The 24,807-nt window shown below is 36.4% G+C and overlaps 2 protein-coding genes across 2 annotated transcripts in view; both read right to left on the bottom strand.

Moving 5' to 3' along the window:
* The window catches only part of barx2 (BARX homeobox 2), a 20,385-nt gene extending 9,940 nt beyond the window's left edge, over positions 1-10,445 (bottom strand). Inside the window, exon 1 of the mRNA XM_087795820.1 lies at positions 6,853-10,445. Within this exon, the coding sequence (XP_087651946.1) occupies positions 6,853-7,039 (187 nt within the window). The 5' untranslated portion in view covers positions 7,040-10,445. The remainder of the gene's footprint in view (positions 1-6,852) is intronic.
* Positions 10,446-11,969: 1,524 nt separating this feature from the next.
* Positions 11,970-18,515, bottom strand: rbm7 (RNA binding motif protein 7). The gene is made up of 6 exons (XM_087795821.1): positions 18,352-18,515; positions 17,700-17,862; positions 14,991-15,054; positions 13,807-13,900; positions 13,449-13,717; positions 11,970-12,484 (listed from the first exon to the last, which is right to left on the bottom strand). The coding sequence occupies exons 1-6, from the start codon at positions 18,442-18,444 to the stop codon at positions 12,481-12,483; spliced, it is 687 nt and encodes a 228-aa protein (XP_087651947.1). The 5' UTR covers positions 18,445-18,515; the 3' UTR covers positions 11,970-12,480.
* Between the last annotated feature and the right edge of the window lie 6,292 nt (positions 18,516-24,807).

The raw sequence follows: 24,807 nt of genomic DNA, 5'->3' as shown, positions 1-24,807 counted from the left end.
GACTCTGGTGTTTTGATAGTGTAGTAACAAGTATATATGTGTAGTATTGTCCAGTACTTGACTCTGGTGTTGTGCTAGTGTAGTAACAAGTATATATGTGTAGTATTGTCCAGTACTTGACTCTGGTGTTGTGATAGTGTAGTAACAAGTATATATGTGTAGTATTGTCCAGTACTTGACTCTGGTGTTGTGATAGTGTAGTAACAAGTATATATGTGTAGTATTGTCCAGTACTTGACTCTGGTGTTGTGATAGTGTAGTAACAAGTATATATGTGTAGTATTGTCCAGTACTTGACTCTGGTGTTGTGATAGTGTAGTAACAAGTATATATGTGTAGTATTGTCCAGTACTTGACTCTGATGTTGTGATAGTGTAGTAACAAGTATATATGTGTAGTATTGTCCAGTACTTGACTCTGGTGTTGTGATAGTGTAGTAACAAGTATATATGTGTAGTATTGTCCAGTACTTGACTCTGGTGTTGTGATAGTGTAGTAACAAGTATATATGTGTAGTATTGTCCAGTACTTGACTCTGGTGTTGTGTTAGTGTAGTAACAAGTATATATGTGTAGTATTGTCCAGTACTTGACTCTGGCGTTGTGATAGTGAAGTAACAAGTATATATGTGTAGTATTGTCCAGTACTTGACTCTGGTGTTGTGATAGTGTAGTAACAAGTATATATGTGCAGTATTGTCCAGTACTTGACTCTGGTGTTGTGCTAGTGTAGTAACAAGTATATATGTGTAGTATTGTCCAGTACTTGACTCTGGTGTTATGATAGTGTAGTAACAAGTATATATGTGTAGTATTGTCCAGTACTTGACTCTGGTGTTGTGCTAGTGTAGTAACAAGTATATATGTGTAGTATTGTCCAGTACTTGACTCTGGTGTTGTGATAGTGTAGTAACAAGTATATATGTGTAGTATTGTCCAGTACTTGACTCTGGTGTTGTGATAGTGTAGTAACACGTATATATGTGTAGTATTGTCGAGTACTTGACTCTGGTGTTGTGATAGTGTAGTAACAAGGATATATGTGTAGTATTGTCCAGTACTTGACTCTGGTGTTGTGATAGTGTAGTAACAAGTATATATGTGTAGTATTGTCCAGTACTTGACTCTGGTGTTGTAGTATTTACAGACCACATGACTCTTGATGAAGTCATAAGTGCTTTCATTTGTTTTCAAACCAAAATATGTCCAAACATCAGCTTTAAAAGCTGCTGGACTCACTGTATCCTCTCGTCCTCAGTCATCATTCTTCCTTTAGTTGTGGAGGACGCCTGCTGCCGTCTAGAGGCCGGAGGTTTAATTGCAACACACAATAATGAACAAATGCTCTAAACATTGTTTATTTTTTATCTATATATATTTTCAAGTATTTTAGGCGACTTTAACTGCATCTACGAGGTCAGAGCGAATGAAAACAAACGTTCACAGCAGTTTCGACGCTCAGTCAAGAAAACAGATAAACATATAAAAGTAACACCTGTTGTGACTTCACACACACACACTCACACACACACACACACACACACACACACACACACACACACACACACACGCCAGACATTGCCTTAGGTTGATCATGACATCATGATCGAGAGCTGAAGTCATCGAGTACCTCGAGCTCGTCCCTGCAGGTCGCGACACGTCGACCTCTCCTATTGCGCTTAATGTGTAATTACACTGATATCACTGTAACCCATAAATCAAACTAATGACGCCCGTTTTTCATCCGTCAGTCTCGCTGTCACTCCTTCTTTACGGCCTTTTTTCTTTGCTTTACGACAAACATCGTCGAACCGTGATGTGCGAGGAATCCCGGCTCGACTCGACCGACGCCCTTTTTGATTGACAGGCGCCTGTCACCCAGGAGCTCCGGGACGTCTCCGGTCAAAACGACCGACGCTCCGGGTTTGACAAGTCGTCGACAAACGTCCGGAAACAATGGCGTGGAGGTACGAGAGGAAGCCATCGATGAACACGCGCTCGTGGAAACCATTACCAGGAGACGTTCCTGTAACAGAATCCCTCGTCTGTGATTGGCTGTTCTGACAGGAATCATATCGGGAATAGTTGGAGTGGAAGCGTTGGAAAGGCGCGATCATTCCGACCTCATAACGCACGGCTTTGTTCGCGACGGGACGTCGAGGATGATTCACAGCTTGGCTGCCGACGAACATCATAAACGAGCCGATGACAGACGCAGAAGCTTCGCAATTATCTGTGTTTTTATTGTTATTGTTTCACTTCCTGTCGCCCGTCAACCATCCGTCAGTGTCGGCCGGGGCGCGGCGACAGGAAGTGCAGCTTCTTATCGCTGTTATGGTCGCACTTGTGACACGTTTATCCGGCTCTGAGCTGCAGGTAAAGGTGTCAAAATATTTGACTTTGGTTTTAATGATCTTGGTTGTTGTTCACAATCAAACTTAACTTGTCATTTAATCCAGATGACGACATTTTTTTTAATAATGATACGACAAGTTTCTGTCGACATACTTTCATCAAAGTGGGCGGAGTCTATCGTTTCAACTGTTAAATCCACATCTGTCGTCGCATCGGATCAGAAGGTTTTGAATGAACAGCTTTGTTTTCCATGCAACAAAAAAACAAACTGAAAATATATCAATTCCTATTTTTTCTTAAAATTCAATACTTTTCTTAGTACGACTTTTCACTTTATAAAATATGAGATAAATGTAGAAATTGTATTTTGATCCTTTGACTCCAAAGTGTCTACTTTGCATTATAGTTGAAAATGTATCAGAAAAGTTGTTTTTAATGCAAAATAATTTTTAAATAAAACATATATTCCTTAATATATTAATATATTTCTTAAAAAATAAAAAATTAAATACTTTTCTTAGTTCATAGCCGAGTTTGAACTACTTTTTAATTTTAGACAAACAAACACATTTTGTTGAAACTATTGTTTCTAAAAAATGAATTAATCATTTACTTTGGATCATAGTTTAAAATGGAATAAATTGTTTTGGGACAAAGTTCTCAAATGCAAAGTATAGAAATACTGATGTAATAATTGATCTTAACTTTATTTATTAATGACAATTTCTATTTCATGCACAATCATTTTTAAATAAAAAATATATATTCTTAAAAAGCATAATTAACACTTTTTTTTATTTAATGATTGACTTGAAATTGAAAATAAGAGAAAAAACAAACACATTTGGTTTAAACGTCGTTAGATTTGCTCAATAAATGGTTTTCAATCGTTGGATTTGAGTTTAAGACGAGAAGGTTTTGGGACAAAAGAAGATCTTTGAGGGAAACTGATGCAAGAATTGATCTTTGAACTCATGAGGAATTTTATGGGGTTTTTTTTTATGTTAAATATCTTTTCTATTATTTAATAATTTAGCTTTTTCACCGAAAACATCAGAAAAAAAAGTACAAATGTTATTTTAACTATTGGCTCCAAATGCAAAGAAGATCTTTAAGAGAAATGATGTAATAATTTGCACTTTGAACTCCTGAGGACTCGAACTACAATTGTTTTTAAATATAAAACCAGCTTTGAAGAAAATATATATATTTATATATACATTTATATATTCCTACTCCTTCCTCAAAATCAAAGTTGAATTTACAACAACTTTTTACTTTAAAAAATACGAGGAAAAAATGTACAAAATCATGTTCAAACCGTTGTTGGATTTCTGTTGTGAAATAAATAGTTTATTTATTTACCTGCAAAGAATATTTTGAAGTAACTGAGGAAAGATTTTTGACTTTTCTTGAACGACAACAGTTTTTTTTAATGCAAAACCAGCTTTAAAGAAAATATATATATTTATATATACATTTATATATTCCTAATATTTCCTAAAAACAACTTTTTACTTTAAAAAATACCAGGAAAAAATGTACAAATCGTGTTTAAACTATAGTTTTGAAATAAATAGTTTATTTATTCACCTGCAAAGAATATTTTGAAGTAACTGACGAAAGATTTTTGACTCGTGAGAACTTTTTTTTAACGACAACAGTTTTTTTTAATGCAAAACCAGCTTTAAAGAAAATATATATATTTATATATACATTTATATATTCCTAATATTTCCTAAAAACAACGTTTTACTTTAAAAAATACCAGGAAAAAAATTACAAATCGTGTTTAAACTATAGTTTTGAAATAAATAGTTATTTATTCACCTACAAAGAATATTTTGAAGTAACTGACGAAAGATTTTTGACTTTTCTTGAACGACAACAGTTTTTTTAATGCAAAACCAGCTTTAAAGAAAATATATATATTTATATATACATTTATATATTCCTACTATTTCCTAAAAACAACTTTTTAATTTAAAAAATACCAGGAAAAAATGTACAAATCGTGTTTAAACTATAGTTTTGAAATAAATAGTTTATTTATTCACCTGCAAAGAATATTTTGAAGTAACTGACGAAAGATTTTTGACTCGTGAATACTTTTGAACGACAACAGTTTTTTTTAATGCAAAACCAGCTTTAAAGAATATATATATATTTATATATACATTTATATATTCCTAGTATTTCCTAAAAACAACTTTTTACTTTAAAAAATACCAGGAAAAAATGTAGAAACCGTGTTTAAACTATAGTTTTGAAATAAATAGTTATTTATTCACCTGCAAAGAATATTTTGAAGTAACTGACGAAAGATTTTTGACTTTTCTTGAACGACAACAGTTTCTTTTAACGCAAAACCATATTTTCTTTTCACTCAAAAAAGTCGAGACAAAAATGTCCAAATGCAGTTGAAAATCGTGTTAAATGATTGGTTGAGAGTTAAAGGGTCAAAAGTGGCCCCGGGGCCCGAACACACTCCTCCTTCTCTCCCTTTGTTTTCTTCTTCATCCTGTCGTCAGGTGAGATCACCGTTGAGCTTAATCTCTCTCTCGCCTCCTTCCCTCGCCCTCGCCGCCGCCGAGACCCCAAACATGGCTGCCTCCGGGGGTCACGACCTCTCACCCCCGACCCCCTGGTCCAGCAACAGTAGCTTTTTTTTTAAACCGCAGAACAACAGATAAAGCAGCTTCTGTTTTGCCGAAAGACGTCTTCCTGGGGTGGAACCCGCCCGGCGAGCCAGGGGTTAAGTGCGAGCGCCGCTGCCAGCGTCTATATCCGGCCGAAGATACGATGTCTCGAGGCTCAGCTGCCACGAATACTGGGGACACTGGTCTCATGTGTGGGTCACTCTATCCAACAGAAGTCCAGGCACAGCAGCAGCTTCAACTTAATCCATCTATCGAGGATGAAAGAACGTCCGCCTGTATTTTTATCCGTCGCCTCAGTCGTCGTCGCATCACAGCAGCGATTATTTCAGACTCGGAGCAATTATACTAATGGTTACTTCAACGGTAGAGAGAGAGAGAGAGAGAGAGACGTCTGTTATCACTGCAGCTATTCTATCTGTTCTTTCTGTTCTATCTGTTCTATCACTCCATCCTTCTTTTACATACATCCATCTTAAACATCTAGCCTTCTTTTCCATACATCCATCCATTCTTTCCTTCTTTTCCATCCATCCATCCATCCTTCCATTCTACTCTTCTGTCATCCATCTTTCCTTCTATTCCATCCATCTATCTTTCTCATCTAGCCTTCATTTCTATCTATCCATCCATCCATTCTTTCCATCTTTTCCATCTATCCATCCATCCATCCTTCCATTCTTCTCTTCTATCATCCATCTTTCCCATCAAGCCTTCATTCCTATCCATCCATCCTTCCTTCCTTCTTTTCCATCATCCATCTTTTCTATCCATCTATCCTTTCTATCCATCCGTCCTTCTTTTCCATCCATCCATCTATTCTATCTATTCACCCTTACTTCCTCTTTATCCATCCATCCATTCTTTCTATCATCCATCTTTCCTTCTATTAAATTCTATCCATCCATCCATCTTTCTCATCTACCCTTCTTTATCATCCTGCTTTTTAATCTATCCTTCTTTTCTATCTGTGTTAATCATCTACTGTATCTAATGTATCTATATATGTTATTGATTTATTTATGTTGTATCTTATCTATCTTAGATATTGTATATTTTTGTCGTATCTATCAAACCTATTATATTTATAGTGTCTACTGTTTCTATATATTGTATATATCAATAATATCTATCATATCAATCATATCTAAGGTAAGGTAAGGTAAAACTTTATATATGTCATATTGAATATCATCTATTGTATCTATTGTGTCTATATTAGCTTTTATCTATCGTATCTATTGTATTGATCTATTTATCCATCTATATCTATATATATATATATAGATATGGATGGATTTAATATTACTTTAAAATATGCACAAAAAAACGATTAAAAGATTAAGTTAAAAGTTTTCCTGAAACATTGGATATTTTTCACTTTTAAAGAAAGTTCAAACAACTAAACAATTAAACACATCTTATCACACACTTGTTACGTTTCAAATCAAACACTGTGGTTTTTTTCAAGTTCAATTGTTTTGTTTTTAATTCAGGTTCACAGCTCACTGGTCCATCAATATTAACCTTGAATTAAACACGTTTTCAGATCCACGTGAAGCGACATGTGTTCCTGCAGATAAAGTTTCTCATTCAGAAGCACATCCTGAAGATCAAGAAATCAAAGTTCTTCTCGTGTAACTGATCGTCTCGTTATGAGGAGCTTTATCTGCCATTAAATCATTTATCGAGCCCTGCAGCATCTCCTGCACTTCAGTCGTGATTTATTGCTCTTTAATTCAGGAGCAGGAGCGACTTTTAATAACGTGCTTGAGAAAGATTGAGCAACGAATACTTTCAAAATAAAAGCAGGTAATAACAGTGTAATAAAGCGGACGTACCTGTGCACGAGTGGAGAGGCTTCGGTCGCACGATGAGAGAAGGACACATGGAGTAGAGAGAAAGTTTCTCGAAATAATCACAAGTCTCTTTGGAGAGAATCTCGTCGATCATGAAGGTCTTGTAGCGGCGGCGCGCAGCCTTGAGCTGCCCGGGCGAGGAGAGCCGCAGCTCGGCCTGACACTGCATGTCCTCCCGCTGGCGTCGGTGCGTCCTGGAGGAGGAGGAGGAGGTCTGGACCAGGAGATCTGGGACCAGGAGGTCTGGGACCAGGAGGTCTGGGACCTGAGGAGATCTGGAGGTGAGGAGATCTGGGACCAGGAGATCTGGGACCAGGAGATCTGGGACCAGGAGATCTGGGACCAGGAGGTCTGGGACCTGAGGAGATCTGGAGGTGAGGAGATCTGGGACCTGAGGAGATGTTGGACCAGGTTCACGCGCGAGTCATCGTCGCTCGTGCGTGTCTGCGGTGAAGATGACGAGCAGCAGCTTGAACTTGAACGCACCGCGGCGCGGACCTGACTGAGAGAACACACACACACACACCCACTGTTATATAAACCATCCCTGTGTACACACACACACACACTCTTACTCACACACGCACGACATACATCTCTTTCACTCACGCACACACACAATAACAATCACACACACATTCCGTCAGTGTTGCAATGATTTACAAACTCACTGAGGAATTTGATTTTAATTCGTTTTGTTCTTGAAAGTTTCGAAATATATATAATTGTTTTTAAAGTCCAAAGACAACTTTGTGTTTTGTAACGAATTGCGTGCGTTTTTTTGTCATTCAAAAACAATTAATCGTAGGAAAAAAAGAGGATTAAAAGAGAAAATACACGACATTTTATTATTTATAGTTATTTATCTCTTTATTTTACTTAAAGCAAAATCATTTTAGTTTATTTACAAGATTAATCCATGTTTTAATTTTCTGGATTAATCTCACGTATTTTAAAACGACGTCACACTGAAACTTTTTCTTATTTTATTCTCGTGTTTCTCCATCCGAACAGATTCTTTTCCGGTTTAAACATATATATTTTTAAAATAATTTCAGCAAAAGAACGACGTAGTTAATATTTTAGCGCCGTTAAAAAAATACTATAACATCTAATGTGTGTTTTATTCGTAACTAAGCTTTTTCTAATCGATTAATGTTCCTTTATTCTACCAAAATTTGAGAATTTTAGTTTTTCGATCAGTAAAAACACTATTTGCACAAAAGTAAACATTTAAAAAAAAGTTTTTTAAAAAAAACTATAAATAAAGATAATTAAAGCAATTTACATATAATGATAAACATATATATCAATAAAAATAAACATGATGAATACTACTAAATATAAAACAAAACACAACTTATAACAAGACAATAACTACTAGTATTAGAATATTTAAATTTCAGTTTATTTTCATTTAATTTTAATTTTAAACAATTTCCCGAAGGAGACCTCCAGAGGGATCAATAAAGTTTTATCTATTTATGCTTAAATTATTTTTTAAAGGTTTGATTTAAGGCAGTTTAAATTAAATAGTTAATATGTCGTTAGAAGTGATCTTGAACAATTTAAAAACATTAATTATTTTCCCGACCACTCGACCGGGGGTCTCGCACCCGTGAACCCACTAACCCGACTCCGGGCCCCGCAGGCATCTTGTCACTTGTGTTTGGGGGGGAAGTGAGAGGGATTTAAAAAGGGGGGAGAACGAGCGGGTCCGTGGAAGTGGGGATCATTGGAAGAGACGTCCAGCAGCAGCAGTGGCTACCGAGCAGACCCCCCTCTCTAATCTGAGCGCCCCAGGGCTGGAGACGCCAGCCAGATCAAGCAATTACAGGAGTAAATGCCACAGCCAGAGGAGTAATAAAGGCTTTCCTGCACTGACACCGGCCCAGGATACTCTCTATTAGAGCCGCTGCCATCTGACACGACCAGATTACAGGCAAGACACACGGCTTAGTGCAGAGGGTGCAAATACACCTTTACTTTTAGACAGAGGGGGGTTTAAGCGGGGAATGTGGACCAAGGTACCGAGAGGGAGTCGCTATGATTTCTGACTCTAAGCACTTTGTGTCCCGGGACGTCAGAGGATGTGACAATGAGGCCCGTATCAAACAGGAGATGGAATGTCAATCGGATCCTTCGGAACCCTCGGGTGGATACAGTATATGTTCGACTCCCGAGTTCAGTCGTTGATTTGCAAACACAGCTGCTTGGGAAGGTCGTGGGTTTGAAGCCCGGCTCGGAGCAAGACTTGGGTTTTTGGTTCATGTTAGTGGAGTTTTTATTGGTTTTTTTTTTTTTTACGAGATGGAAAAACTTTCTTGGATGTTGACGAGTGACTCAGATTTGCACATTGTCTGTGAGGGACTGGACTGAGTTGGACCTTTAGATTAGAGTCACTCAACTTCCTCAGGGGCCACAGTTTTCTGACTGAAGGGCCAAAGAATGATGGAAAAACTGGAACATTACAAACCTATCATTTAAAAATGTAATATAAAATATATACAACATTTCTCTAAATACAAAGTAAATCCTTAATTGATGAGGAAAAAAATGATATGGAAGAACAAAAGTTGCATTTCTGGTTCATATATTAATAATATAATTGTTTTTTCCAACTTCACATAAATACAGGTTTTAGGCAGAAAATAAAGACAAACTGGAAGGAATATTGGAAAAATCAAAAGTTAAAATACCTAGAAAAACACTGGGACAGTTAATTCATCCTCAAGGTAATTGATCCCAAATGACTTTAAGTGTTTAAATAAATGAAAACGTGGTGTAAAGTTGTACTTGTGTCGAAGGCACGGTAGTCAAAATCCTTTAACCGTACAAATCCAGAACAAACTGCAACAGTAAGTGTGAGTCAGATTTTGACACTATTGTGTAGTTTCAATAGATTATTTCAGTGTGTGTGTCCATCATACACTTACCAACCTTCTTCCCTTCACCGTCACTGCGACTCTTGTTCAAAGTCTCTGTAGAATTGTTGACAATCATTTTAACGTCACTTTAATAATAATAATAATAAAATCAACATGAACATCTTTTTTGCATTTGACACTCGTGGTGATGAAGGGAAGCAGGAACCAGTCGTTTTGCTAGTTGCCATCAGAGCAGCAGTTAGAAGATAATATTAAAAATCTTCTCACAAAGACAGAAAACCACTAAAATAATCGGCTCCTTGTCCCGTTGTTTAAATTCCCTGAAGATTTCGACGAAATACATTCATCCGTTTGAGTTATTTTGCTCACGGACAGAATTATTATTTACATAAATAATATAATAATGACCCTCAAAGTGTTCCTTCATTTACCCTAAAAGATAAAAAACATGTTTTTAGAATCAGAACTTTATAGGCAGCGCGAGTTACATTCCACTCTTTGATTCTGGTCCAAGTGAAACAAGCTCAACCGTTTCCAAGGCTGCAGCGTTTGTTTCCTGAAGTTCACGAGGAGAACTTAAACCACATGTTGTACATGAGACTGAGGTTCGTGATGATTCTTCGTCTTCATTTACCAGAGACGACTGAACCTCAGGCTCTACTCCGAGCATCTCCTGGACGACCTGGCTTCGTCTCTAAAGAGAGAGCAGGAACCTTTTCCAGAGAAAATAATTTCAGCCACTTGTTTGTCAAAAACCTTAATGAAGGGAAAATTGACCAAGATGTTTAAAAAGCATATTTAGTCCATTTCATGGAGGAATCTGCAAAAAATATTTAATCTTTTAAATTCTATCATTTTAACTTGGAAATGTTTTTATTGTTTATTACTTTACAATTAAACGTTCTAAAGTGTTTGATTTGATTACAAATAAACAAACTAGTGTTTATCTCGTCGCGAAGAACTTAAGCAGAAGATTTCAAATGTTCTTTTGCTCAATCGATCTTGTCAACCACTCAAAGTTTCACTAAACCAACTAAGTTCCAAGATGATTATAAAAAGACTGAGTCAGATTCTAGAAATAGTTATAATGTAATAATAATTGTAATAATTATTTAAATTAATATTTTTGGACAAACCCACTAAATAAGTTAAAAAAAAAAAAAAAAATCTGTATCTTCAAAACCCTATGATCAAAGAATTTTGAGAGGTCAGAGGTCACACTCAGGATTTCATTTTCCAGAATCAAACGCATGAATGAGCCTCTGATGATTTTTACACCAAAGATTGTGACGCTTGAAGCTTCAACATTCATCCAAGAAAGAACAAATAGGAAAAATAGCCTTGATAAGAAGGAAAAGAACAAAAATATTGAAGTAAAAAATAAAAAAATAGAAAATTAAATACTGCAATTACGAGATGGAATTATTTAAAAACCAAGTGATAGTGTTATTTGATCAAAACCAACGAATAAAGCACAATTAAATAGATAGAATTTTAAATGACTGAATATCACCTTTTTCTGTAAAACAGGAAACAAAAAAAATAACGTTTAATGCATGATCATTTTTGGAAAAAGTAATTAATTAAATTTAAAAAGTGAAAAATAAATAAATAATAGTAATTAACCTATACTCTGATTTAATGAGGACTTCATTCAAAACAAAGTTGAAATGTCAAAAATAAATGAATTTAAAAAAAAAAGTATAGAAACAAAATGATACATATAAAGAATATAAAACTTGGTCTCAGGTTCATTGATCTTGGAAATGTTTCCCGTGGACGACTTTGAGACGTGAAGGTCGCGGACGCAAACGCTCGCCGGGACGAAGGATCTATTTTTGCGAACCTATTGTTACGGAAGAAGAATCGACATAATTGGCCGCCGTTAAGTGAACAGAGTGGGTGACGATCCGCGTCCAGACTTGAAAACGTTGTGAATAGAAAGGTCAAACCCAGGAGCCGATCGTGTGTCTTTGGTTATATCCGTCCGTCTTAATTGATTCAATCAAAGGATACGCTCGGCGGCGCCACCTGCAGATTAATTCATAACCCTGAGCACAAGCATATTCGTTACACGCGTGTATTTATACCGTCGGGCGGAGGCCGCGTGTGCGACTTCTACATACAATCCACCTATTCCTGGAGCGTCCGTCGGAAATAGACGCGATGACGTCTCCAGAGGTTTGGAAGGAAAAAACAAAAGGAATCGAATCAAAGCAATTTTTTATATTCGTAAAAACAGGCTCAGGTTGGTTTACAAAGTAAAAGATTAAAATATAGTGTTTTTTCCTTTTCTTTTACAAAGATCCAAAAACAAAACCACATCCAGCTGCCGCCAAAAAAGTTTGTGCTGGTGATTTCTGAGCGTCGTGAAAAAACCTGAAGAATTAAAAAGAAGAAGCACCGAGTGCCTCAGAGGAACAATCCTTGCATACACAGATCTTTTGTTTTCTTTTTTTGCCAACCTGAACTGAATTTTCATAGCAAAAAATGCCGATTAAACCTGTGAGGAGAAAACTCACATTTGACAACTTTTTAAAAACATCTTAAAAGTGAACGAAAATGTCTCAAACAACCTGAGTAAAGCAGAAAATGTGTTAACATAACATGAGCTTTTTTTTCTTTTTTTACCTTCTTTCCACAAATGTGTTTTTTCTAAAAAGGACCTTTCATACATGACACCACGCTGAAACATGCTGGTCGGATCCCATCGCTTCGAGGACTACCTGTGTGGACAGGAAGCACATGATGTTACCGCAACTGAAACCTCAATGCAAGAGCTGCAAATAAATATATAATAAGAATATTAGGGCTGCACGATATTGGAAATATGTGCGATATTCGACAATGGTGTCTTGAGTTGCGATATCGATATTAATGCAATGTTGTTGTTTAACAGTTTATAAATGACCTGACGCTAACAACTTAGCTCGTTAGCATACGGTGAAGACGGACAGGTTTGTTTGGAAGTTCACGATCTTCTAAGAAAACAACTGAGACGAGATGAAAAGTTCTTACGATATGTTGCTTTAACAAAGGAGGTTGAAAGAGACGAGTGACTGGATCACTAGTGTTTGACTAGATCACAAGTTAGTATTACTTCACTGGATCACTAGTGTTTGACTAGATCATAAGTTAGTATTACTTCACTGGATCACTAGTGTTTGACTAGATCATAAGTTAGTATTACTTCACTGGATCACTAGTGTTTGACTAGATCATAAGTTAGTATTACTTCACTGGATCACTAGTGTTTGACTAGATCATAAGTTAGTATTACTTCACTGGATCACTAGTGTTTGACTAGATCATAAGTTAGTATTACTTCACTGGATCACTAGTGTTTGACTAGATCATAAGTTAGTATTACTTCACTGGATCACTAGTGTTTGACTAGATCATAAGTTAGTATTACTTCACTGTATATACTGAGCTAAGTCAGCGCGCTAGCAAGACGCGTCGCCATAGCAACCGAGCCTAACAAGCTGCGCTGCACAGTTCACAGACGGACGGAGACGTAAAAGACAACGAGACATAGAAGTACAAATTGACCCATCATTTTCTCATTCTTTAAAGTTGTCAAAGCGCACATTTAAGAAAAGTTTGATTCATACAATGAGAAATTATCGCACATGTTTATATACGATATATCGTACAGCCCTAAATAACACTAATAATAATTAACCCCACCAGCGCCGGTCTCTGTCGTCTCGATCGTATCTGCCTCTGTTGTCGCGGTGATAACCTGCGCTCCTGTGGTTCGGGTGCTGATAGTTGTTTCTGTTTTGACCATGCGAGCGATGACCCGCCTCGTCCTCGTGTCTCTGACTCCTGCCGTGGTGCGGCCTGTAGGGGGCGCCGTGGTTCTGCCTGGAACTCCCGCCTTCCGACCGCGGATTGAAGCCGTCGCTCAGCTGCTGGAGCTGCTGCGTCTGGACCTGCCACATCATGTTGTTCATCTGCGCGACGGGAGACCAAGAGTTCAATCCTCTGGTTTTCAAAGTGAGCGGAGATGAAGTGAGAAGAAATAAAAAAGCAACATAATCACCATGACTTGCTTCTGTAGACTGTCGGGCGACTGGAATGACCTCTGCGACGAAGGTGGAGGAGTGTACGGCGGCGAGCTGAACTGTTGAGGGGTTCTGCAAAATAAACCATCACTTTTCCCTTAATTTGATGCAGGTGAACTTCAATAAAATAGTGAGTAGTCGGAGACGGCAGCGTAAATAACCGAGTCGGGCAAAAAGACGACCAAATCTGAGAAATAAAAGCCAACGGCCTTGAACTCACCGGTGATTAGAGGTGGAAGAAAATATCAATATAACGATATGTCGCGATATTATTATTCCAGATACTGTATACATTTTCAATAGCACTGTATAGATATACAAATATATTTATACCGACAGCAATGAGTGAAAAATAAAGGAAACACCAGAAACCACAACTTTTAAAGTTGATGTTTCAACTCATTTTAATACATTGTTTAAAGTTCAATTAATCACTGACAGATACTGGATATTACATGTTGCTCCAGGTTGTTTGTGTTAATTCACTTCTATACTCACTCACTAATATAGCTTTACATTTGTTGTTAACACTTTGAGAAGCACTTTCCCACAAACACTTTCACATCGGATTAGAGAAAGTATTTGAAGTTCCTTGTTGTAAAAGCCAGAAAAAGTGTTGTTTCTTTAAAAGAAATAATATATTGTTGACACTACTTTATCGCAATATATCGTATTGTCAGACATGTGTCGTTTCTTTTTTTAATAGTTAAAGATCAAGTGTTAATAATGTCTTACAGTCACTGTATGAAAAAAATACTATGTGCAAATGTAATGCAAAAATAATTCTCATTCTTCCTGTAGCTGCGGAGGACGCAATGACTGCTGCCATCTAGAGGTCGGAACTTTAATTGCAACATAAAAATAAACACTTCGAATATTTGAATTTGAATTGTAAATGAGAAAATCAGATGAATTTATTTGAAGGTTTATTAAAATATAAACCATAAAATAACTATTATAAAATGTCATTTAAATGGCAAAATATACATTTTGAGAATTAAAAAATATCTTTTAAAAAGCAGAAAAATTCATATAATGCATTTGTATTTAAATACTAAAAACTGTACGCTTTTCCTGTCTTTTGCTTTTTTTTAAACAATGTATTCAATGATACACTTTCAAAGATGAGCCAGATTTTCTAAGACCGTGAAGCGATACTGACCTCTGTCCGTGAGGATTCGGGGTGTTGGCTGGACTTGTGCTCTGCGTATTGTTGTGATTACTTCCTGAGGACAAAAAAACAACAACATGTTCAGGAAAGAGTCACTTCATCGGATTCTCTGTATCCAACGTGGACGACAAACAAACCCGTATCTCCGAGAACTTCACTGAACCCTCTTGACCCTGTCAAGACGTGAACTTCTTTGAGTTGGTGGCGAGCCAACAACCTCCCTTCAGCGTTGACAGGCACAGGTGAGCGCTACAAATTATTGTTGCTCCGATTAACACGTTACATTTGGGATTCGTTATCTCATCTCGCATCTAAAGCACTGAGGCATAACTGAAGCAAACATGCATGTTGAAACTCAATCCCCGTTCTGTGGGATTTAAAACTTCCAGCACATTCTCAGAGTGACATGTAATACAAGGAGTGTGAATAAAAACATCGAACCTATGTCACTAAATACAAATGAGATGATTCAGCATTATTTTAGAAACTGCTTAACGAGTGCATTGCCAATGTTTTTTTTTCTGATCTATTTAATTAATTTCCAACTACAGAAATGAAGGATCTGACCCTGGTATCGTTTTATCAAGGTTCTCAAATATGGACCGGGTATCGGTGAAAAAGGTTCGATCCATGAAGCCGATAAAGGCAGTTAAGATCCACGTCTGCGCTGACGTCACACACTGCTGCCGATAACAGAAGAGTCTCTGCAGTGAGAAGTCACAGCGCAAGATTCAACACCACTAACTTAATTAAGCATCACGTCAAAGAATATGAGTAGTTTGAAAAAGCAAGAAAGACAGAGAAAACTAAGCAGTTAACTTTTCTATTCTGCAGAGAAGAGAGAAGCTTCCAGTCAAAGTAGTAGTAGTCGAAAAAGTACTTGAATCATTTCAGAAGGACAGAGGAGAGAAATCCTTCCATACTTTTGCTCCCAAGTCTTGTAACGATCTCTGTGTTTGATGATCTACTGACTCCTTCAAGAAACATCTGTGTTTGATGATCTACTGACTCCTTCAAGAAACATCTGTGTTTGATGATCTACTGACTCCTTCAAGAAACATCTGTGTTTGATGATCTACTGACTCCTTCAAGAACCATCTGTGTTTGATGATCTACTGACTCCTTCAAGAAACATCTGTGTTTGATGATCTATTGACTCCTTCAAGAAAAATCTGTGTTTGATGATCTACTGACTCCTTCAAGAAACATCTGTGTTTGATGATCTACTGACTCCTTCAAGAAACATCTGTGTTTGATGATCTACTGACTCCTTCAAGAAAAATCTGTGTTTGATGATCTACTGACTCCTTCAAGAAACATCTGTGTTTGATGATCTACTGACTCCTTCAAGAAACATCTATGTTTGATGATCTACTGACTCCTTCAAGAAACATCTGTGTTTGATGATCTACTGACTCCTTCAAGAAACATCTATGTTTGATGATCTACTGACTCCTTCAAGAAACATCTGTGTTTGATGATCTACTGACTCCTTCAAGAAACATCTGTGTTTGATGATCTACTGACTCCTTCAAGAAACATCTGTGTTTGATGATCTACTGACTCCTTCAAGAAACATGTGTGTTTGATGATCTACTGACTCCTTCAAGAAACATGTGTGTTTGATGATCTACTGACTCCTTCAAGAAACATGTGTGTTTGATGATCTACTGACTCCTTCAAGAAACATCTGTGTTTGATGATCTACTGACTCCTTCAAGAATCATCTGTGTTTGATGATCTACTGACTCCTTCAAGAAACATCTGTGTTTGATGATCTACTGACTCCTTCAAGAAACATCTGTGTTTGATGATCTACTGACTCCTTCAAGAAAAATCTGTGTTTGATGATCTACTGACTCCTTCAAGAAACATCTCAAGACACTTTTATTCGTGCAGGCTTTTCATTGATTCTCTGAGACGCCAATGTTTGTCTCAGTGTTATCTTTATCTTTTAAGTATATATTTTATTGAGTATTGTTTTAATTGTTTAAGCACTTTGTGACCCTGGTCTAGAAAAGCACAAATATAAATTAAAATATTTTATACACTGTATATATTAAAGGGTATGTGATTTGAATATTTATTTTCAATATAATATTGGACAAGTATCGGTAGAAACTCAAGACCGTAAGTATCAGGACCATGATGATCAGTGTATTCCTGTTAGAAAACTTAAAATTTAATTTGACCATCTTAAACAAAGATTGACATGCATTTCAAAAAAAGTTTGAAACACATTTATTATGCAACGGATGCAAAGTTGTCAGCTGCTTTGATATCAATAATTTTTAAAGTTTAAAATGCAATTTTTCGTATAAGGTATGACAAACACAAAGAGAACCCGCGAAAAAGTAAATTAACAGATAAACTATTATTGGTGTTGACTGTTAAAGTAAGGTTTATGGCAAAACCCAAGAATTACGAGTCATAACTTATGCTTATTATTTTTGTCTATTATGTTGTTTTTCCCCTTCAAACAACATGTTTAATTACATGTAAACTTTACATCCGTCGATCCAAACGCTCAACCTGTGGACCTCAAAAAGTGCTGCAGAAAGTTTTCAACCTATAAAATCCCCTTGTATTACAATAGCTTCAAACTAGAAGTGATCAACCCTACAAAGGTTCACCGTAGCGTTCTAATGGTCATCACAAGCATTGGTAAAAATGGTGGTTCTGTATTGAGGCGTCTCTCACCGGATCGGTGCTGCACATGGAGGGTTCTGCCGAACAGCGTCGTCCCGTCCAGGAGCTGGATGCCGTATGATGGCGACACTTCATGTTTATAAACCGCAAAACCAAACGTCTTCTGTTTCCCATCTGGATCCTTGGGGATTTTGATTCTGATGAGAGGTCCAGCCTGTGGACAGACTTGGTGAGTTTGAATTCAACATGTTTATGGACAAAAAAATAAAATAAAATGCACAACAACACAACCGAACACAAATGAAAATTAAGATAAAAAACAAAAACAACAAGTAAATGAAATACTTTAAACTAAACTAAATAATAAAATAAATAAACTACAAATAAAAATAATAAAACTTAAAAACCATTCAGTAAAAGCTATGCAAATTTTCGTTTTTTATTTGGGCAAATTGTTTAAACAGAATTGTTTAGTTTGGCGGTTAATACCGGCCCGGTTGGAAGAAGCTAATTCGACTAATGCTAAAAACAAAGCAAACTGATGGAATTATACCCAACAATAATCTCTTATCTTACAAGTTATTATTACAAACGCGAACTAAATAAGACGAAAACAACTTTGTGAATCTAACGCAACAACAAAAGAGAACATTTCAGCGCGTTTGTGCTAAAAGGATAAACTCGACATTTGTGCCGCACTTACCTGTAGAAAGAGCTCGAACAGCAGCTCCTCCGACACCCTGGAGTCTATATTTCGGATGAACAGAGTTCGATCAGCCTCTTCTTCGATCCCCATCGTATAAAAACAAGAAAGGTAAAATAATAATGCTAAGCTAATCTGCTCAGGCGACTCCTGCTAATTTAGGCATCCACGCATGCGCAAACGGCAGCCATCTTGTGACGACGCTACGGCTCCTCGATTGGGACATACCATAACCTTTGGCGCTTCATAGCAATAAATCGAAGTAAAAAAAACTTGTTTGGTTTAAGTAAATTTAACTCTCAATGTTTATTTAGTCAAACTGTTAAAACAAGACGATACGTTTTTTGTAAAAAGTTGTAAGATAACATGTTATTATATGCCGAAATATGCACATTTTGAGGCAATATTGTTGAAATAAAAATAATATTCAGGAGACAGTTTAATAATAATAATAAATGTTATTATTCTGTTTATACTATATTGCACTATTTTTAACTTATTAATATTTATACTTTTTATATACATCTCTCTGCTGTGTTTTTAACGGTTGCCAAGCAACGAAATTTCGTTGCCAGTTTCGCTGCTGTTTTCTGTGCAATGGAAATAAAATAAAGTCTAGTCTAGTCTAATAGTATATTTTAACTTTCAACATTGTATTTATATAATAAAGAAAAAATTAAAAAATACTATATTTTATTTATTAAATGGCAAATGAGAAAACATTCTATGAACCGACAGAAATAATATTCACGATTTTAAAGTAAAATGAAAACAAGTTACAGATAAAATATTAAGTAATTTTTTTTAATGATTCTTATACTAAGACATATCTTAGCGCCCTTTAAATATTACTTACTTACTTATTTACTTACATGTCTCAATTCTTGATCACTAATAAGTATATTTATAAAGTTAATATTCTGTTATAAAATATTATATTTTATCAATTTTAGAATACAATACAATAACCAACGATTAAATTGTCCAAAACTATCCTATAAGTGTTTATCAATTAAACAAAGCGCGTGTCCGTCAAGATAAAGGTTCTCATCACGTGGATGAAGAAGTACATAAAACGAACACTAGGTGGCAGCATTGATCTGTGTTTTCTGGAGCATTTTCTTCTCAACATCAAGGTCTTTGAAAAGCTTCTCGACTAAAACTGAGTCATTCCACTGAGTTTCAATCAATGTTCAGCACAAATACTCATAAAAAACGTTGATAAATCCACTGAATTGATGTGAGAATGAAAACACGCGTCACTGAGTCTGTCGATGCTCGACCAGGAGATTCTCTTGCATGGTTTTAATTGACAGAAGAATCCTGCATATCAAAGTGGATCGATGCTCAAGGGCAGGAACGTTCAAGGGAGATCACAGGACTGCGTAAATAGGCCACTGGTGCTGGATCTGGGTTGAAATCTTAAGAGGCTCAGAGTGAGTCCAACACACACCGACACAAACACAAAGAAGCCTCTTCCGACCGTGACCTGGAGCGACCGGGGGTCACACGTTTCTGAGCGTCGTACAGTGTGACCTACAGGCCACCGTACTTTGAGAAGATGTCACGTGGAAAAGGGAATTTATTCGGAATCAATAGACATTTTTTCTCGTGCAGGATTTTCCTTGATTCTCTGAGACTCCTGTGTTGTTCTCAGTGTTATCTTGACCTTTTAAGTATATATTTAATTGAGTATTGTTTTGATTGTTTAAGCGCTTTGTGACCCTGGTCTAGAAAAGCGCTCTATAAATATTACTTTCTTACTTACTGTGAATGTAAAACTTCAACATCTTTCTCTACGATACGTTTCTGTCATTACCTTGGTATCTGTACCTTCAATAGAGCAGAAAACAAACTAATAAAGTATACATCATGGAAACATATATAAATCTAAATAAGCATTTTCACATATGAACAGATATTTTAGTATAAATAATATAAATATCAAGTATAAAGCAAAAATGCTAATTGTAGCCGCTGCTATCTGAAAGTTTGTGTTACCATGACAACACTTAAAAAGTGTAGCTTTCATTTTTGCTACATTCTACTTGAGAGAGATTATAATAGCAAGTTATACAATCTCACTTAAAACGTTTGTTTGCTGATGTTTTTTCTGTCAATAAAGTTTTATTCAAATGTTTTGTGGGGTTGACAAACGTTTCCAACTCTTGGACATCAGGTTGAAAAAGTAAACCTATATTTTTGTACACGTTAGAGAGGAAGTAATGAAACGTACCTTCTGTGAATGAAACAAACTGATTTGAGTCGTGGTCTTCACTGAACTGCATTTAAACTGCATTAAACTCATTTTGTCAACATGTTTTCTTATTTGTGCCAATTCCGTGTTTGAAGCGACGTTGTTAAGACTTTCAGGAATTTACGCAGTTAAACTTGAAAAAGACTTAAAGGAAGTAAACATTTATATCGTTACTTTAAATACATTTAACGGTAATACAACGACAAAACACAATATAATAGTAGATTTCTTAATAGAATAGTAATAATTTAGCCGTTAATCAGCTTTTTTCATACATTTGGTTAAAAAAACAGATCAGTTTTTTTCCTGAACTGTCTTTTAATGTTTGTATGTTTTTTGACAAGTATTTAAAATGTTTTTTTTTAATCCTGTAATCGTCGGCTGTATATAACATTTAACAAACCTTATTTGACATTTATATTTAAACATTTAGCAGGTTTTTTCTTCTCGAAAACTGAATTACAACATTTTCTTTCTACGCATTCACACACAAAACCACATACTGATGGGAGTAGGCTGCGACGCAGCACAGCAGCTCAACCATCAGGAGCAACAAAGGTTCAAGAGATAGTTCTCCAAAAATAAAAACATCTCTTGTTTTTCTACTCGTGTCGACTGAGTGTTGATCTTATCTGCTCTTTCATTAGAGGTAAAGACAAAAATGTTTGTTTATACGATGAAAAAAACAATTAAACAAGTTTATATATATTATATTTTTAGACTTTCTGAACTATGTCTCGTCCGTTCGTGACCATGATATGAACTTTCTGTGCGTCGCTCCAAAAAAGACACAGATTACTCTGAAAATAATCCGACATGAGTAGAAAATGAGTGACATTTCAATTTTTGGTCGAACTCTCGCTTTAAGTGTCTCATGGACACAACCACACAATCTTATCTGGAGCCGGGATTAAAACCCTCGGGCCACAACAAACCGACCGCTCTGAGCTAAAATATGACTTTAAAATAGACGGATTACGTCGATGTCGTCTCTCGCGCCAAATGTATACGATTCATACGAGTCATGGAATCTTTACTGACACTGTTGGGAACACAACCCAGACATTGGTTGTGGTGATATTATAGACTGTTAAAATGAAATGATTTTTAAAGGAATTCCATCCATTTTCTACTCCTTATTCTCTTATGGGTGTCTTGGGGAGACTGGAGTCTATCCCAGTATCATAGGGTGAGAAACAGGGGACACCCTGGACAGGACGCCAGTCTGTCTCAGGACACACAAAGACACACAACCATTCACACACACACTCATACCTACAGACAATTTCCCAAAGTTCTCAATCAGCCTCTGTATGATTTTGGACTGTGGGAGGAAACCGGAGTAAACTCACACAACAGGGGGGAACATACTAACTCCACACAGGAAGGTCACAGGTCGACTCCCCAGAAAGGGATAAATAAAATAAAATACAATAAGATACAAAACCATAAAATGCCATATATCTATTAAAAGTAAAATAAATTTGAATTGAATTCAACAAGATGTTTCCCTTTTCAAAAGACAACATATTTAATTGAGATAAATTTAAAGATATTCTTTAACTTGTGTTTATTTTTGGGTAAATTAGACATTTTTAGCTTCTAAGATATGATGACGTAACTGTAAGTAAAACGCAAAATTTCCTTTGATGATTAAAGTAAATTCTGATCATTTTTCTGATTCTCTGAGAACAGAAGGAGGGATATTAAATCAACTTTACTTGAGTCTATGTGTTGGTTTCTCAGTTACAGCTGGTTTATAAGGCCTTTATTTCACCAGTAAACCAACTTTAGAAAGGATGAGCAGCTTGAATAAAATGTACACGATATATATACTGTTGTTTTACTTGTTTGTTCTGAAGAAAAGGTGAGAAAAGTGAGTAAGTAATTTAAAGTTATTTGTAAAGATCTTTCCAGACCAGGGTCACGAAGAACTTTAACAATCAAAACAATACACAGTTAAAATATATATTTTAAAAGATCAAGACACTTAAGAATAATACAAGAGTCTCAGAGAATCAAGGAAAAGAATAAAAGTGTCTTGAGATGTTTCTTGAAGGAGTCAGTAGATCATCAAACACAGATGTTTCTTGAAGGAGTCAGTAGATCATCAAACACAGATGTTTCTTGAAGGAGTCAGTAGATCATCAAACACAGATGTTTCTTGAAGGAGTCAGTAGATCATCAAACACAGATGTTTCTTGAAGGAGTCAGTAGATCATCAAACACAGATGTTTCTTGAAGGAGTCAGTAGATCATCAAACACAGATGTTTCTTGAAGGAGTCAGTAGATCATCAAACACAGATGTTTCTTGAAGGAGTCAGTAGATCATCAAACACAGATGTTTCTTGAAGGAGTCAGTAGATCATCAAACACAGATGTTTCTTGAAGGAGTCAGTAGATCATCAAACACAGATGTTTCTTGAAGGAGTCAGTAGATCATCAAACACAGAGATAGTTCCAAAGCTTAGGAGCAACAGTCTGGAAGGATTTCTCTCCTCTGGTCCGGAAGTTCAGGAACCATCAGTAGATTCTGATCCACAGACCTCAGAGCCCGAGCTGGGGTGTAAGTCTGGATCAGATCAATGATGGAAGGTCTGACCATGAATAGATCTGAAAGTAAGAACCAGAATTTTAAAATGATCCTGAAAGAAACTGGCAGCCAGTGAAGAGTTTGAAGGAGAAATGTGAGTTCTTCTACTAGAGCGGCTCAGAATTCTTGCTGCAGAGTTTAGTATGAACTGCAGGCGAGACACATCCTTCTGGTTTAAACACAAAACAAACTGTTACAATAGTGTAAACGACACAAACACATGGATTATAAGATCCAGATTGTGTTGCGACATCATTTTCCTAAAAAAAAGTACAACATTTACATGTTTCATGGAACATAATCAAGCGTTTTGAGCTCCGTAAATAAACCTGGTCGTCACTCGACGGAACATCATGTCCTCAGATGGTGGTGCACGTCTTGCATCATGATCGCGGCGACGCCCCCACAGTCAGCTGGCGTCAAGCCGCCCTTGTGGTGAATCGAAGAGACGCCGAGATCTTGTGAAGGATTTCCGAGTGATTTCACTTCCTGGACTCTCGCTTGTTATCACGATATCAGAGGCAAGTGTTCCCTCCGTCTGCCGCCACTCGCTCTGACTTCCTGTTCCACTCCCTTGCTGTGTCTCAAATCACATACTTCTCTTAGTATACTAGAAGTTAGTATCATCAGGATAGTGTACGTACTAACTAGTAACTAATTCTCCACAGATAGTATGTCTCAAACATACTTCTCTTAGTATACTAGAAGTTAGTATCATCAGGATAGTGTACGTACTAACTAGTAACTAATCCTCCACAGATAGTATGTCTCAAACATACTTCTCTTAGTATACTAGAAGTTAGTATCACCAGGATAGTGTACGTACTAACTAGTAACTAATCCTCCACAGATAGTATGTCTCAAACATACTTCTCTTAGTATACTAGAAGTTAGAATCATCGGGATAGTGTACGTACTAACTAGTAACTAATCCTCCACAGATAGTATGTCTCAAACATACTTCTCTTAGTATACTAGAAGTTAGTATCATCAGGATAGTGTACGTACTAACTAGTAACTAATCCTCCACAGATAGTATGTCTCAAACATACTTCTCTTAGTATACTAGAAGTTAGTATCATCAGGATAGTGTACGTACTAACTAGTAACTAATCCTCCACAGATAGTATGTCTCAAACATACTTCTCTTAGTATACTAGAAGTTAGTATCATCAGGATAGTGTACGTAACTAATTCTCCACAGATAGTATGTCTCAAACATACTTCTCTTAGTATACTAGAAGTTAGTATCATCAGGATAGTGTACGTACTAACTAGTAACTAATCCTCCACAGATAGTATGTCTCAAATCACACACTTCTCTTAGTATACTAGAAGTTAGTATCACCAGGATAGTGTACGTACTAACTAGTAACTAATCCTCCACAGATAGTATGTCTCAAACATACTTCTCTTAGTATACTAGAAGTTAGTATCATCGGGATAGTGTACGTACTAACTAGTAACTAATCCTCCACAGATAGTATGTCTCAAACATACTTCTCTTAGTATACTAGAAGTTAGTATCATCAGGATAGTGTACGTACTAACTAGTAACTAATCCTCCACAGATAGTATGTCTCAAACATACTTCTCTTAGTATAC

The sequence above is a fragment of the Callionymus lyra genome, chromosome 7, assembly GCF_982586985.1.
Source record: "Callionymus lyra chromosome 7, fCalLyr1.hap1.1, whole genome shotgun sequence".
Lineage (NCBI taxonomy): Eukaryota > Metazoa > Chordata > Actinopteri > Syngnathiformes > Callionymidae > Callionymus > Callionymus lyra.
Note: the sequence above shows the minus strand (reverse complement) of the source record. Positions and strands in the feature narration are given on the sequence as shown.

Excerpts from the sequence above, each read along its gene's own strand:
- rbm7 (XM_087795821.1), bottom strand. The coding sequence starts at position 18,444 with ATGGGGATCGAAGAAGAGGCTGATCGAACTCTGTTCATCCGAAATATA. Across the intron at positions 15,055-17,699 it reads CCATGTGCAGCACCGATCCG|GAAGTAATCACAACAATACG; the intron begins GTGAGAGACGCC and ends TTTTGTCCTCAG. Across the intron at positions 13,718-13,806 it reads GTCTACAGAAGCAAGTCATG|ATGAACAACATGATGTGGCA; the intron begins GTGATTATGTTG and ends CCCGTCGCGCAG.